Source organism: Pygoscelis adeliae, unplaced genomic scaffold (assembly GCF_000699105.1).
Source record: "Pygoscelis adeliae isolate BGI_AS28 unplaced genomic scaffold, ASM69910v1 Scaffold387, whole genome shotgun sequence".
Taxonomy (NCBI): domain Eukaryota; kingdom Metazoa; phylum Chordata; class Aves; order Sphenisciformes; family Spheniscidae; genus Pygoscelis; species Pygoscelis adeliae.
This window is the reverse complement of record NW_008825115.1, coordinates 997,537-1,011,500: the sequence shown is the minus strand read 5'-3', so window position 1 is coordinate 1,011,500 and position 13,964 is coordinate 997,537. Positions and strand designations below refer to the sequence as shown.

General features: G+C 48.2%; 1 protein-coding gene across 1 annotated transcript in view; it reads right to left on the bottom strand.

The window, feature by feature from the left end:
- Positions 1–13,964, bottom strand: part of GRIK3 (glutamate receptor, ionotropic, kainate 3) — a 56,597-nt gene that overhangs the window by 31,396 nt on the left and 11,237 nt on the right. The window contains exons 6-9 of the mRNA XM_009328238.1: positions 10,791–10,964; positions 8,062–8,205; positions 4,606–4,713; positions 682–795 (exon numbers count right to left, since the gene is read on the bottom strand). Of these exons, the coding sequence (XP_009326513.1) occupies positions 682–795; positions 4,606–4,713; positions 8,062–8,205; positions 10,791–10,964 (540 nt within the window). The remainder of the gene's footprint in view (positions 1–681; positions 796–4,605; positions 4,714–8,061; positions 8,206–10,790; positions 10,965–13,964) is intronic.

Sequence of the window (13,964 nt, the reverse complement as noted above, 5' to 3'; positions counted from 1 at the left end):
CGACAGTTGGAAGCGGAGGAGACCTGTTAAGCAAGCGTGGTTTGCTGGATAACGGCATTACTCTTAGCTAGTTTATCAAATATGTACTTAAGAGGAGGAAAGAAACACGATTGTCATAGCTAAGTCAGGGTCTCTGGTTGTTCTTAGTATTTTCTTCTGTAACAAGAACACTCCTATCTAAGGCAGGCAGTGCTGGCCATCTGACAGTGCCTGCCGCTGCCTGCCCAGGCGCTGGTGGTAAATGGGCGACTTGGAGCTTTCCTGGAGCTCAGCACGCACAAACCTCCCATGCCCTCCAGCATGCAGAGAGCAAGGGGGGACAGGGGACCTGGCTGGGCAGCTGAAGCAGAGGAGCTCAGCCAGGACGAGCAGCAGCCTCCTGGGCACGGGGAACACGCGCGGTCCCAGCTAGCCTGTGCCAGCCTCACCGTCCACCACGTGTTGGCTGGCAGCCTGCTTGGGAGCGGTGGCATCGGAGGATGCTGCAGGTCGCCTCGGTGCAGGCGCATGGGCATCGCGGTGCCCTGCTGAGCCCAGCCCGCACACGGGGGCTCTCTGTGCCCTTGCTTGGCTTTCCAGAGGGACTAGCAGATCTGTACTGGGATGCTGTGAATTTTCAGAGATATCAGATATCCCTGAGATTTGTGGGTGGAGGAAGAAGACAGGCTTGCAATCTCCTACCAGGACCGTGGTGACAATTAGAGATCTGTTGCTCAGCGAGTCTGTGACATTAGGCCCTCGTCCTTTGGAAATTTCTGTGATGTTCAAGCCATCAGAAGGGCTCCACGCTCCAACCTGAAACAAAGGAAGCAAACGAATGCATGAGGCTTACGTTCCTCACTTGCTCTCAGCATCTTACTGGCCTGGAAAAAGGAGCTTGCTTGTTTCACCCACAGTAAACAGAAGGAAAGCTGAAATTACTATCTTGTATCACCTAAATAGAAGATTTGCATTAACCCTTCAGTTCCAGGTCACTCCAGCTGCGCATGTATAATAAGAAACGCTTATGCTGTCCTCTGATGCAGGTGCATAAAAGACCACGATGACTGGAATTTAGGGGCTGAATGAACAATTTGCAAAGGTGCTGAGTATAGCAAACAATCAAACCATGCTGAAGAGTCAACTCTGGACAAGGATAAAGCAGAACAAAAGAAAACAAGTACAAATATGAGGCCATTTTCGTTCTTTTTTATTTCCCCACTAATTTGCTTTGGTAGGGAAAATTAAAAACGACTTGACCAGCTCTGCAAATCCGTGGCAGGGACCATTCCTTTCTGCGCTGTGGCAAACTAGACAGACGTTTCTAACAGGTCCCCTTGGACGGGCCCTGGTCACCCCTTCAGGGAAGTCCACTGCAATGGGACGTCTTGGTCCTGGTAGCAAACCTGAAGGAGGGAATGGCAGCAGACTTGCTCGGGCACGAGCACAGGCACACGCAGCTACGTTCCTCATCAATTTGAGATGCTCTGTTTTTCTTAGGCTGTCAATTCTAATAAATTATTAGACTTCGAAGAAGTCTATTGACCCAGAAATAGCAAAACATGTCTCTATTTAAGAGAAGTCATGTGCGCAACTCTAAGCCTGTTAACCTGATCTCCGCAGTGCAGGGGAGGCTTTAGAACAAACTTTGAAGGCAGGACTGACTAAAGGACTGTGATGGTGAGATAAAATGTCAGGAAAGCTGGAGGAATATGGGATTGCTGCCAAGAAACAGAGCAGGGTGGCCATATAGCCAGCCTGACAGTGAGAAAAAACAAAACCCCTCATGGAAGTGGGAACAGAACGATCCGTCTGTAGGGTCAAACTGTGAGATGGGACTCACCAAAGGCAGAGAGCTCAAACCCACTGGGGAACCAGGAACTTCCGATATTTTATTTATTGCTATTTTTAAGATTCTTCAACCTCTTCAGCAGTCCAAAGAGAGAACCTGGTTTTACTGCATCCCCAAAAAGAGACTTTGTAATGAGCAATGCTGCCTGGCAAAAAAATATCATAAATTCTGGAAGAGTTTCCATGAACTTTGTGAAAGGCTCTTAAATATTTCAGGTAAAACCTAACCAATCCCCCATATCTCCCTTCGATCACACAACAGCTACAATGTCAAAAGATTATTACTGTGCATGGGAAAAGAGAAGCAAGTCTAAGAGGCCCCTGCTAGCAGCGCTGCAGACTCGGTTAGCTATGCCTTGCTAAGTTTTCTTTAAGAAAATTAAATACATGGCACTTAAGACTGAATTAATCAGTTTAAAATATTTAAAAGGGAAAGAAAAAGGAAAAAAGTGCATTGAGAGAACTGTGCAAGTCAGATAGTCAAACTACATGTAATTAGGTTTAGTTAATACTTCTGTAATCCCTGGAACATCCAGGAGGTATAAGGATCAGGAGTTCAATCCTAAAGCTCAACAAACATAAGCTATTATACATAATGCACAATCCGTATGGGATTTGTTTGTAGTTTGGCGTTTTGTTATTTCAGATTAACTATTGACAGAAAGCTAGCTTCAACAGAGATTGGACATCAATACTTTAAAACCCCTCTAGAGTTGACAAGAAGCTTTCGACAAAAATAATAGTGGGAACTGTGAAATCTCTGAATTGTTGGAGACAGAAGTTGAACGGCTGTACAGAGTATGCATCAAGGTTTGGCGGCTTCCTATGGGCTTTATGTGACACACAATAGTAATAAATACAGCTGGTGCCAGCTATTCTCCAGTACACCTGAGGAGTATTAGTTTGACAGATAGATATTGTGGTTGTACTGAAACATTTAGATTCTCATGGTATTCAAATACTTGCACATTTTTCTATTATTCTACCAACACAGCTCTCCAGCAGTCCGTCGGTGCCACTGTACTCCAAAAAGATGTGTTGGTTTTTTTGGTTTAGACTCTATAAACAAAATATTTTGTAAAAAAAGAAGTCAGGCTACAAAGATCATCTCCTGCTCAGTTCTTGTGAGAGGGTAGCGTCTTCCCCTGCTCCTCTCCTGCCTCCTTCCTGCACAGGCTCAGCTGATCGCAGCTGAGACTGAAGGTCATTGGGTTTATTTGAAATGTTTTCTTTATTCTGTATTTGACACCAAAAAATACCCACTAGGAGAGTGCTGTGGTGACCTTGAGATTTTTTACGTGAAGCAAAGAACTACTGCTGTGGTGTGAAAGTGTGGCAAGAATTTATTTCAAAGCGAAGAAAAAACAAACTGTAAAAAAGGGGGATGGGGAAGTCAAGCTGTTTGGTCCCAGGGAGCTTCACCGCGCAGGTTCTGTCCCCTTGAAACGGGGGGTTGATCAAACTGCTGCCTCCCGCCTCCGGGGGCTGCCTACCTGCACTGTTTGATTAATTCCCCAGCCTTAACTGGAAAAGTCATCTGTGCATGTTGGGCCGCTTGCTGCATGGTTAATTGAAAACTCCCTCCCTCTGCTCCCGGCTGGCATTTCCCGCGGTAGCATAACCTGTCTCCATGCCCAAAGGTTACAGGACTCAGCACTCATCCCTAGCTGCCAGTAGGCACCTTGTGCGTGTCGAAAAACAGACTCTGCTCTAGAAAGGGATTTGCTGCCCAGTCGCCAACTTTGTCTTGTAAATCTGCAAGACACCTTTAGCAGAACGGGGACTCGGAATTACTCACAAAAGGGGTCAGGCTCCAGGAGCCCTCGTCGGCCTCGCATGCCACTATTAGAGCACAGCCCCTAGGCATTGCTTGCTGCTGGTATCAGCTGTCTGCTGTGCAGTGCCTTCTTCACTTCAGGCCACTCGCTGCTCTCTTTTGTCTTAAATGAACTGATCTCACCTTGAAACCCTGAAACCTGTGTTCTAGGAGCTGTAAGGCTTTGCATGTTGCCTTTTTTTTTTTTTTTTGAAAGGTAATGGAAGAAAAGGAAATTAAATCCCCATGAACACCTGAGAATCAGATTTGCACATCAGCATCATATTTCTGTGTCCAGAGGAGATTTGGACTAATTAGGAGGATCTGAGGCTGCAGCCTTTGTGCCGTGTCTCCTCTGGGTGGCTGGGCACGGCCACCAAACGAGACCCCACCAGCCAGCCAGGCACAAACAGACTTTGTTTTTTTTTCTTATTGTCCCTTAGATAACACAGAGAAGAAAGAAACAAAAATACACGCTACATCCTCCTGCAAAATCTAGGTTGTAATAAGCTGGTGCCATTTCCAAACCTTAGGCAATTTTCATTGTGGGAAATCACACTGAGATGATGCTTTCAAGAGCTGTTGCCTCCTCAGGGAAAAATCAACGTTTTGTAAGCAAGCCCAGCAAGATGGGGGGGTGGGACAGGCTTTATTCCTTCCACCTTTGGCCTGGGCAAGGAGAGGTTAATGGCTGCTCAGAAAGTTTCTTCTGCTTCCACTATCCCAGGAAAGTGCCATAAGCACTTCTGCAGCTAGTAACTGTAATCCCACGCACGTGGCTTCAGGGCTAGTGAGTCATGGATGAGGCATGGAAAAGGATCTGAGAAATCTCACAAAGTAAATATCCTTTCATATAAAAACAGAAAACACGGAAACAGTACAGCTACCAACCATTTTCTCTGTTGCCTGAGTATCAGAGTTAGACTAAGCCATATGCAGATAAGACAAACCCGGCCTACCTTTTCGAGACCATCTTCTTTGAGGCTGATGATATCCAAATCAAAATCTGTCCGTAAACCACTAGTTTTATTAAAGACAATCCGTCCCGTTAATCCTTCCCATTGGGCCTGTGGAAGGGAGAAAAAGTAGCAGGGCTGTTACTTGGTATCATAAAAATTCTTTTGCCCTCCACTCTACGTTCTTTTAATTAGTCCTTATACTGACTCTTTCTCCCCAAAGAGCATGATTAATTAATAGTCACCTCTGTCACTGTTAAGACTGCAAACGGAGCTGGAGATTTTCTTAACTCTCTTGCCGTCCTTGCTACAATTTTTGTTCACACCTTTTGTGTTCACCAGCTGTTGCAGGACATGATGACTCAGTAGAAAACTGCTTGCATTTATCATGGCATCCTTGTGTGCTGCGTTTATCCTTGTAGTACTGATAAATGCCGGGTTGCAGGGAGCCTGAGTTTGGGACAACTCCAGTCAAGCTCATAAATAATGCTTTTTTGCACGAACCTGCTGATGCTTCCAAGGTGTGTGGAAGCTAAAACATCCTGGACACTTCCTTCCCTCCTTTCAGATGGAAAGTGGGGCGGAAGAGGCCAAGAGCTTGTCCATGCTAGCAGGATCTGTCATTTTGAAACAGGCATGGGAATCTGGTGGGAGCGTGTTGTTGTCAGTAGTTGATTCGGTTTTTGGCAGTATAAGCATGGGGCAGGTGCCCGTAGAGGCTGGGGAAGCTCCGTTCCTGGAGATTTTCAACACTTGACTGGATGAGGTCCTGCACAGCCTGGTCTGACTTGGGAGCTAGTCCTGCTCTGAGCCAGAGCTTGGGGTAAAGATGTCCAGATTAGTTTCAACCAAAATTACGCTATGACGCTATTTCTCTTCCACTGTACACTTTGCAGCACCACCAGAATTAATCTCTCTGATTTAGGAGGTGAGAGCGCCCCAAATATCAGGTGCTAGCTGTGTTAGCAGAGCAGGTGCTAAGGGACAGCGTGGTATATGATGCCTGCTCTGCCCAGGGACAGTGCTAGGCTGTTCAATAAGCATCCGTGCCGAGGAGGATGCTCCCATAAGAGTGCTGGGCTGCTGACATGGTTTACTGCTTTGCAATCGCATCGGAGAGCTGGGACTTGGGCTCCTTCCCCTGAGCAGTTCAGTGCGCGCTCCTCGCTGATGAATGTGTTTCCTTTATGGGCGGGGGAGCTTGAAATATCCCAGTGTGATGAAGGTGGCATGCTGTATTCTCAGGGGGGAATGACTGGCATATTTCTCAGTAAATATGCTCCTCTGGCTCATCCTCGTTAATTCCTGAGTAATGACAGCCTCCTCCCAGCCTTGCCACCCTTGAGTTTTGGAGAAGGCTGTGCTCAGTTTGCTCATTTTGGCGTGCAGGTGGTTTGCCTGTGGGACGCGCAGCCTGCGGAGCCCCCCGGGAGCCTGGGAAAACACGGAGTGTTTAACGTACCCAACTGGAGCAAACACAGCTGTGTGCTGAGCCCTGCACCTCCTGGTGCACGGCCCTGCATGGCTCCCAGGGCCGGGCTTGGGGGTGCACGGCATCGCCGCAGTGCCCGATGGGCTCTGATCCTGCTGGTGTCAGCCCTGTCTCTGCAGGCAAACTCCAAGCACTGCCGTCCTGGCCTCAGGGCAGGCGGCGGCTGCAGAGGAGCCTGTCCCCTCGTCTCCTGCCCCTGCGCTTGGCCCTGTCCCCCTGCTTCCCGGGGAGCCCTGACAGCACATGGGATGACGGTGGCCTCCCCAGGCCTGGCAGGGCCACCGTCCCAGCCCCTTTGCACCTCGGCAAGTATGAACAAGCAGGGCTTCACCCCAGGAGTGACAAGTCTGCAGCGATCAGTGCAGTCGGGGCCACGGCCAGTGCACGCACAAAGAGCGAGCAGTGCTGGTATCTGTGGGGAGCCGAGGGAGCGGGTCTCTACAGCGAGGCATTCCTCTGTGCGCCGCTTTGTCTTTACAGGAGTTTAGAGAGAGCGATCACTGTGTGTTCTGATTGCAATGGGGAGGAAGCTTATCCCTGCAACGAGCTGACACAGTGCCAGAAAGGGAAACAACAGGCAGGCGCTGGAGTGTGAGGCTCAGGGTAATTTGCAAAAGGAGCCAACCAAACAAATTATTTACACTCTCTTTTGGCAGCCAGCTGGAGTGGCTTTCTGCAGAAGGGAACAAAACACGAAAAAGAAGAGAGAGAGAGAGGCAGAGAGAGGAGAGATACCATCTTCAGTGCCTATTAAGAAGAAAGTTCATTCTCCCTCTGCAATGGGAATCATTCTTCTTTTCTCCTCCCCTATGTCTGTGCACTCCGTGCAGCTCAGGGAGCAACCTGGGGTGGGCATGCCCTCACTGCGCTTATGTGCCTGTGTTCAGGGTCTGCTGGGGTCTGTAGGTGATACTGCAAGCACAAATCATAGTAATGATTAACAACGTACTTCTGCTCTTCTGTTTAAAAGCTTAAGGGGATTTTATACCCGGCCTTTTAAATGTGGCTCAATCATGTATCCTATACTGCAGCCAGTTTCATAACTTGCCATGTGAAGAGCCACAGGCATAGAAGTTTAAAAAGGCCTTAGGGTAAATAAGGGGGTTTTATCACAAAGACGTATCTGGTAGGGTCTGCAGTATCTCCCTGCAGCTCTGCCTTCATTTTTTTGCATCCTTTTTGCAGACAGAGCAAAACCCGGGGTGTGAGTGCAGGGGTGCGTGCTCGGGGGCTCTTTTGGGAGGGCTGGCCACCTCTCACTGCAACTTCCCTGTGCTGCACTCACTTGGTGAGCCCACTGCTCAGAAACACCCGTGGTTTGAGTCTGCTTGCATGCTTAAGCCAGATGCAAACAAACAATTATGTGGGCTGAACAGAGAGAAATCATAACGACTGAAAACAGAGAGGGAACGAAGCTGCCTGAATCTGCTTCCTCGCTCCTCTGGCTCCCTACTTGCTAAATCCACCGCTCTGCCAAAGCCGTTCATCAGCACACGGGCAGAGACGCACAGCGCTGCCAGCTTTGCCACTGGGATTTAGCTGCACTGAATGCCCTTTGTGGACCCCAAGCAAATGTTCCTGTAAAAGGCAAATGGCTATTGCTCTGCTAAGAAATGGCCTCAGAGAGAGTGGTCCAGCTGCTCTTGACGCAAGAGGAGGGCAGGGCAAGTCTCAGTGACAGCACAGGAGATTTCAGCTTGTTTTGGATGTTTTGGCGTGGCTGCACGGATGTTATTTTTGAAGGCAAAGACAGGATTTTTGCTTTCTGAGTGCACTCAGAAGCCTGGTGTATATCTGTGCTTCCATCCAGATGTACCTGACCAGGTGGGGGGATTTTTTATAACCCTATACCTGCCAAGCCTCTTTGCCACGTGCCTCCGTACCTGCGTGCTGAGCGGCTGCGCTGCTCCTGCTGGGGAATTTTTGCATTAGCGGGAAGCAATTATGGTTGCAAATCATGCTTTTACCTCTTTTATAAAATTCATGAAGCGGCCACCAAACCTCCAGGCTTTGTGCCGATGGCACTGCAGGGAGTTCACGGTCATCTGAGGGGCGCGCTGGTAGCAGACAGAGACCACGTGCACCGCGTCGTACAACAGGGCAGCGTCTGTCTAAAGTAAAGGGGAACAGCATTTGTGTTGATAGTGGTTCCAGAGCAAGGGAGCATTCAGACAGCAAAGCAGCAGGGGATCTGTAACGTGCTGCAGGAGAAGCTGCAAGAACCCCCTCTGAGTTTACCCCCTGCCCAACACCCGTTGGACGCAAGGGTTTCTCTGTCGCCGTCCACTGCTGACCATCCCACCTCCTGGGTGTCTAACCCTGCAAACAGCACGCCGAGGGCAGAGCTGGGCCCTCAAGAGATTCACTGGGATCGCAAGAGATTGCCGTAAATGCATATGCTTTAACACAAGACTTGTATAAACCTCTAGGCTGACCTCTCATGCAAAACACATCCTCAAAACACGTAGCTCTGGACATAACAGAGCCTGACGAGTGTGTTTTTCTGTTACGTGGTTCTTTAGACAAAAAGATCATAGTTCTGTCTTAAAATCAGAGATGGTGAAAATGTCATTTGTCTATGTGCATCTATTCTGGTTATTTCTAGTGCGTTTACTACTGTATTGTCAAACAAGGAAGCTAGCTATTTCTAAATGTAGCAGATAGTAACAGAATTTTCTTATTTACTCTGTTTTGTCTTAATGTAAAAACCCAAACCTATATAAGAACATATTATCCACACTATTTTATACATGGGGAAATAAGAAACAGAGAAGTTTAATGGCTTGTCCATGGGCATGGAATTTTCCAAAATGACCCAAACTGTCACTGAAATCAGGACCTCACAGATTTGTAACATCTTCCCACATTTCAGTGATTTGAACTAGGGAGAACATTTTTTTTTTCTTCCATAGAATGTGATGGTTTTAGATTCAATTTGAGATGCCCCATCTCACCTCCAAACACTGGTCAAGAGAATTGGATTTATTTTTCACTCCGATATGGTAAGTCCTCCTACATTGTTTGCTGGCTTTACAAAGCTACAAAACAGATGTGAGTGTAGCAGCAGCGTAATAAAACACAATAAAACAAAATAATACAGCAAATAACTGGGCAAATATCTAACAGGATGTGGCCATGGAGAAAATCCTCCAGCATTGGCAGCCATTCCCATGACCTTCCCTTCCCGCAGCACCCAAGCATGAAGAGCAGGCACCCGACCTGCATCCCATGGGCTTGTATTTACAGCAGCAGGGACAGGTTTTCTAAGTTTGGGGCTGGGGGAGAGAGGGTAAAAGAGTATTTCCAAGTAATTTCATGGTGAATTACATACTGTAATGCCCAGCTGAGATCAGGGCCCCACTGGGATAGACACCAGACAAACACAAATAAAAGGCAGGATCTGCTCTGAAGAAGCAAACAGGCAGAGAACGGGAGAGGAGCCAGCGGCAGCGGGGGGAACCCAGCACTGTTGCAGGCAATACGATGCTGCAATTGTGGGCAACGCTGCAGAAAAGTAGAAGGCTAAAGGAGAATGGTGGGGCTCTCCTCTAAGAAAAAAAAAGAACAGGAGGGATACAAGGAGCCATTTCAAGGTGAAATTCTGGGAGGCTTTGCCACTTCTGGGATTGGTTCTGGCAGATCTAAAGGGAGAGGGAAGGAGGGAGCCAGTCAGCAATTACGGGGGTCAGAGACAGCCTCACAGGGAAGACAGATGGGCGAGCAGGTGCTGTACCTTCCGAGCAGTAATTCAGCGGAGCAGAGCTGCCATCAGACCCTAAAAGGAGTCATCAAAGCTGCAGCAAAGCCCATCTCTGAGCATAGCTTTGGCTCTTCCTCCCTGCATCAATCTCAGCGAATTGCCTGGCCCAGTCGAGCCGTGTGCTGTGCTCCCAGCCCTTGGGAGCTGGGCGTTCGGCTGCTCTTGGGGACTGCGTGGGGAGATGATGGCAGCTGGAGCCCTGCAAGCCCCTGTGGGACAGGCCCTGGCTACTTGGTTCGTCCGGTAGGACAGGAGTGTTTCTGCTCCCCAGCACTGCTACCAGGGCTGGACAGAGGGACTTGCAAGGTGATCGTCCTGCCGTGAACTGAAACAGGACTTACGGAGGGCAACCAAAGAGAGAGGATGCCCTTTGCTGCATACTCCGGGGTTTGGGGTGCACCTAGCCCATCCCTTTCCAGGTCAGCGAGCACTCGCTGCATCTGCACATCAGGTGAGCACGGAGAAATCCTGCTGTGCCTGAACAAGGGGTACAGTATCCAGCTGATTGCAACTCCCTCTATTGTTCCCGGCACTAAATAGCCAGGGCGCTTCCCCCCCGTGCTCAGCCCTTTCTGGAACTGAAAGCTTTGAATTTTGCTGGTCCTGGGGGCAGCTTTTTACTGGCAAGAAGGGAGGGGAGGAGAGGGAAAAAGCACAGTCTCTCAAAATTGGCAAATCTGTCGGCAGTTGGGCCTGCAAAAGGACGGTGTTAACAGAGCAGTGGGCTGCAGGGGATTCACCAGCCGAACTTGCTGCATTTGAGGGATGGTTATTAAAGAATGCAAGTAGCTACCTTGGGAAAGATACCTGGGATGAGTTTTTACTAGTACAAGAGCCAATAACTGTAATATTAGGCCTTAACGAAGATTCCTGCCTTCCCTACCGCTCTGGTCTGCTTTCCAGACTTCATCCGTGCTTTGTTTAAATTTCTCATACCATCATCACGCCATCGAGCAGTCCCAGCTCTGCCTTGGGCGCTGACTGCAGCCGCTCCATGGACCACTTCTCGATGATGGAGGACACGTGTGGGTTCTCCACATTGAGGATCCGGAAGCCGGTCAGGTTCACTCCAGAGTAGCGGTATGGTTCTAGGTCTAATGCATAAAGATCCTTAAAAGAGAGAAATCAGTTTAAACATTTTGTTTAGCTTTGTTTTGTTTGTCTTTTCTGCATCGGTTCATGTCTGTGTTTGAAGTGAGAAGGCAGAGCCCACAGAAGGTGGGAGGTAGGATGATGCCCTCATGGATTTGGTGGATTGTACTGTTTGTTGCCATCAGTCACTACTTGCAGAAAGACAGGACTTGTTAGTGGAATTAGGGTGTCATACGTGCAGGTTCACCCACACACAGCAGAGGGAAACTTCTGCCAAAGAGCTCACTCTGCATAAACGAGGCAAGTGAATCGTGGGGAGAAAACCAGAATCGCTCTCTGTAACCATGAAAAAAGAGGCTTGCAACCAAGGGAGAGGGGACAAGGCAGAGTTCCTGTATCCGAAGCTCCCTGGGGCCTTTCCATGGAGGATTTGCTGCGAGTGCTGAAGCCCATAGGGCTGAATGCAGAATGCCAATTTGCAGACAGCTATCAAAGAGGAACTAAGACACGTTTCTTGACATTATGACCAGCCTACACAGTCTGCAAATGAATGAGAGTGCCCTTTATACAATTTGAAAAAACCACAGCCAGGCAGTCCTCAGCTCTGCTGGCAGCCAGCCCACGAGCATCACTTGGCAGGCAGCAAGAGAGGGGCATTTGGAGGCCTCTGCAAGTGCGCTTCTTTAATGCATCTCTTGGCTCTGCCGCACGTCTAAATATTAACGTCGGTTCAGGGATTAACGTCAATGCTCAGTAACTAGTCTGAGTAGTTTGGGGTTAGACAATATGGCAGGAGCGTACCACAGATGATCTGCTCAGCAAAAACCCAGGGCAGCTGACCCGAGGGAAGCAAGGGCTGCCTGGGTGATGGCACCGAGCGATGGGGATCATGAATGAATGTCAGAGAATGGCAGTCTGGAGGGGGCTTCATTAATGGGAATAATTTGTTGGATGGGACATTTAATCAGAGTTTATCCTGAACAATTTCTGCAAGTGTTCAATGGTAGTAAAAATGTGCAGAGGCAGAAAGGCAACACCTCTGTGATAGAGAGTGGGGGATGAATGTGGGAACGACATTCATTGGTCTCACAAGGGATTATATAAAAGAGTTTAAATACAGCATGAGATTACATGGCTGTTGCTGTTTTGCATAATGTGGCTATACTGATAGGACATAGCCACGCTGTGGGTTCACCCAGACAAGGTGTCAGTCAGCAAGAAGCTCTGTTCTGCCCATGGGGGAGCTGGAAAAGCACTGGTCCTAAAACACACTGCCCTAAGCAAAGCACAACAAAATCAGCACTTGCCAGCAACCGAGACTTCATTCTCAGTGGGAGAGCAAGGAACTCTTACAGCTGTTTTGCTTTAATAAGTTTTGAGGGTTTGATCTTTTCCTTAAGCACTGGCCTCTGACTTTGCACCCCCACGGCATACTGCTGATGGATGCTGTGTTTTAATCTGCAGGTGCAGCCAGGGACCAAGTCATTAATCACAGCCACAACAGAGTTCAGGGTCTTTGTTATTTGTTTGTTGGAGTTTTTTTCCTGAAAAATTGCAAATACAAACCTCCACGTTTTGTTAAAGGGCATCGTGAAAACCAGGCCATAATGTTGACTTTTAAATGCCTTACAGTAACTAAGGGCAAATACAGTTGTTTAACCTCAGGCAGATGCTTATATCATCTAGATATGAGGCTGTGCAGCAGTCCTGTGCCTGACCCACTGGAATAGATTTATTTTTTTCAGGGTTCATAACTTTCTGTCAGACACTTCAGTTTGGATTCTGGAAATTGCTGTGGGGAAATAATTTTTGGTTGCAAAAGCAGATCATTTCCCCCTCAGAATGTGACCATATGTGACAAATCTGATCCACTGTGCTCCAGATCTCATGGTCTCTATCGCACAGCTATCAGACTGCCAGCCCTGGCCACCTTTCAGATCCTACCAGTATTTTGGGTGCCTTCTCTGTCCTGCTGCTCTCCACTGACCCTTCATTTCACCAAGTTCCTATAGAAGCCAACCTCCCATCAGGTCCCTTCCTGGTTCCAGTTTAAATCTCAGCTGCAACCTGATTGATCATCTCCTGGAATTAGAAGATAATTAAGAATACAAGCTGAGTGTCAGAACATGGAGGGGGTGGGGGGGGAATTGCCATATCAGTTTCTTCTGGATTTTCTGCTCCTGTGCAGCCACAAATTGAAACATCTGGTTCTATTTTCCACCTCATCTACATTCCCTTTCACTCATTATTTTCTGTACTGCAGATTAATTCTTCCGTCCATCCTACTGCCTTTAAGAAAGTTTTATTCTCGGTGTTTCTGTGCAGCTCTTCCCCTTTCTTACACACACTCTCCCACCTCCCCAGTTAAAATCCCCAGCTTTGGTTCATCAGTCGTAGGCAGCGATGCTGAGGTCTGATCCTCACCACATCTAGCATCCGCAGTAGGAAGCTGCAAAAGCAGGTGTCCAGGAAGGGCATCCTCCATCTGCTGTTGTGCAAAACAGCTCGTGGATAATGTGTCTGCCATGGATTGCCGAGGATCCCTGTCTGGGCATGGATTTGCTCGGGCGGCTGTCACTGGGAGGAGTGGCCGAGGCCATAATGGGAGGCGTGCATGTACAGCGCTGTTGGAATAATAAATTGCGATGTACTCAGTCATGAGTACACTTGTGTTGTGTCGTGAGCCTCAGGTACACTGAGTTTAACAGGAGTACCTCATTATCAACGCCAGTGGAAAACTGGACTGGTTTAGTTTAGCGCCTAATGGGGAGAAGGCAGGTTGGGTGTGTAATTTTTGTTTACGTCAACTCGAAAGATGGGAAGAGATTCCTGCTTCTGCCTGTCTATAACTTGCAGAAACAGTGACAGCAGGCAGTGGGGAAACTTCTGTATTTGCAAGGACTCATTTTTACAAGCTGCTGAGAAATTCCTAGAAGTGTTGAGTTTAAGGGGGTTGTCACTGCTTGGGACTTTGCAGGATGTAAAAGCTGCGTACACATTAGACAAAGGCTCGGAAGA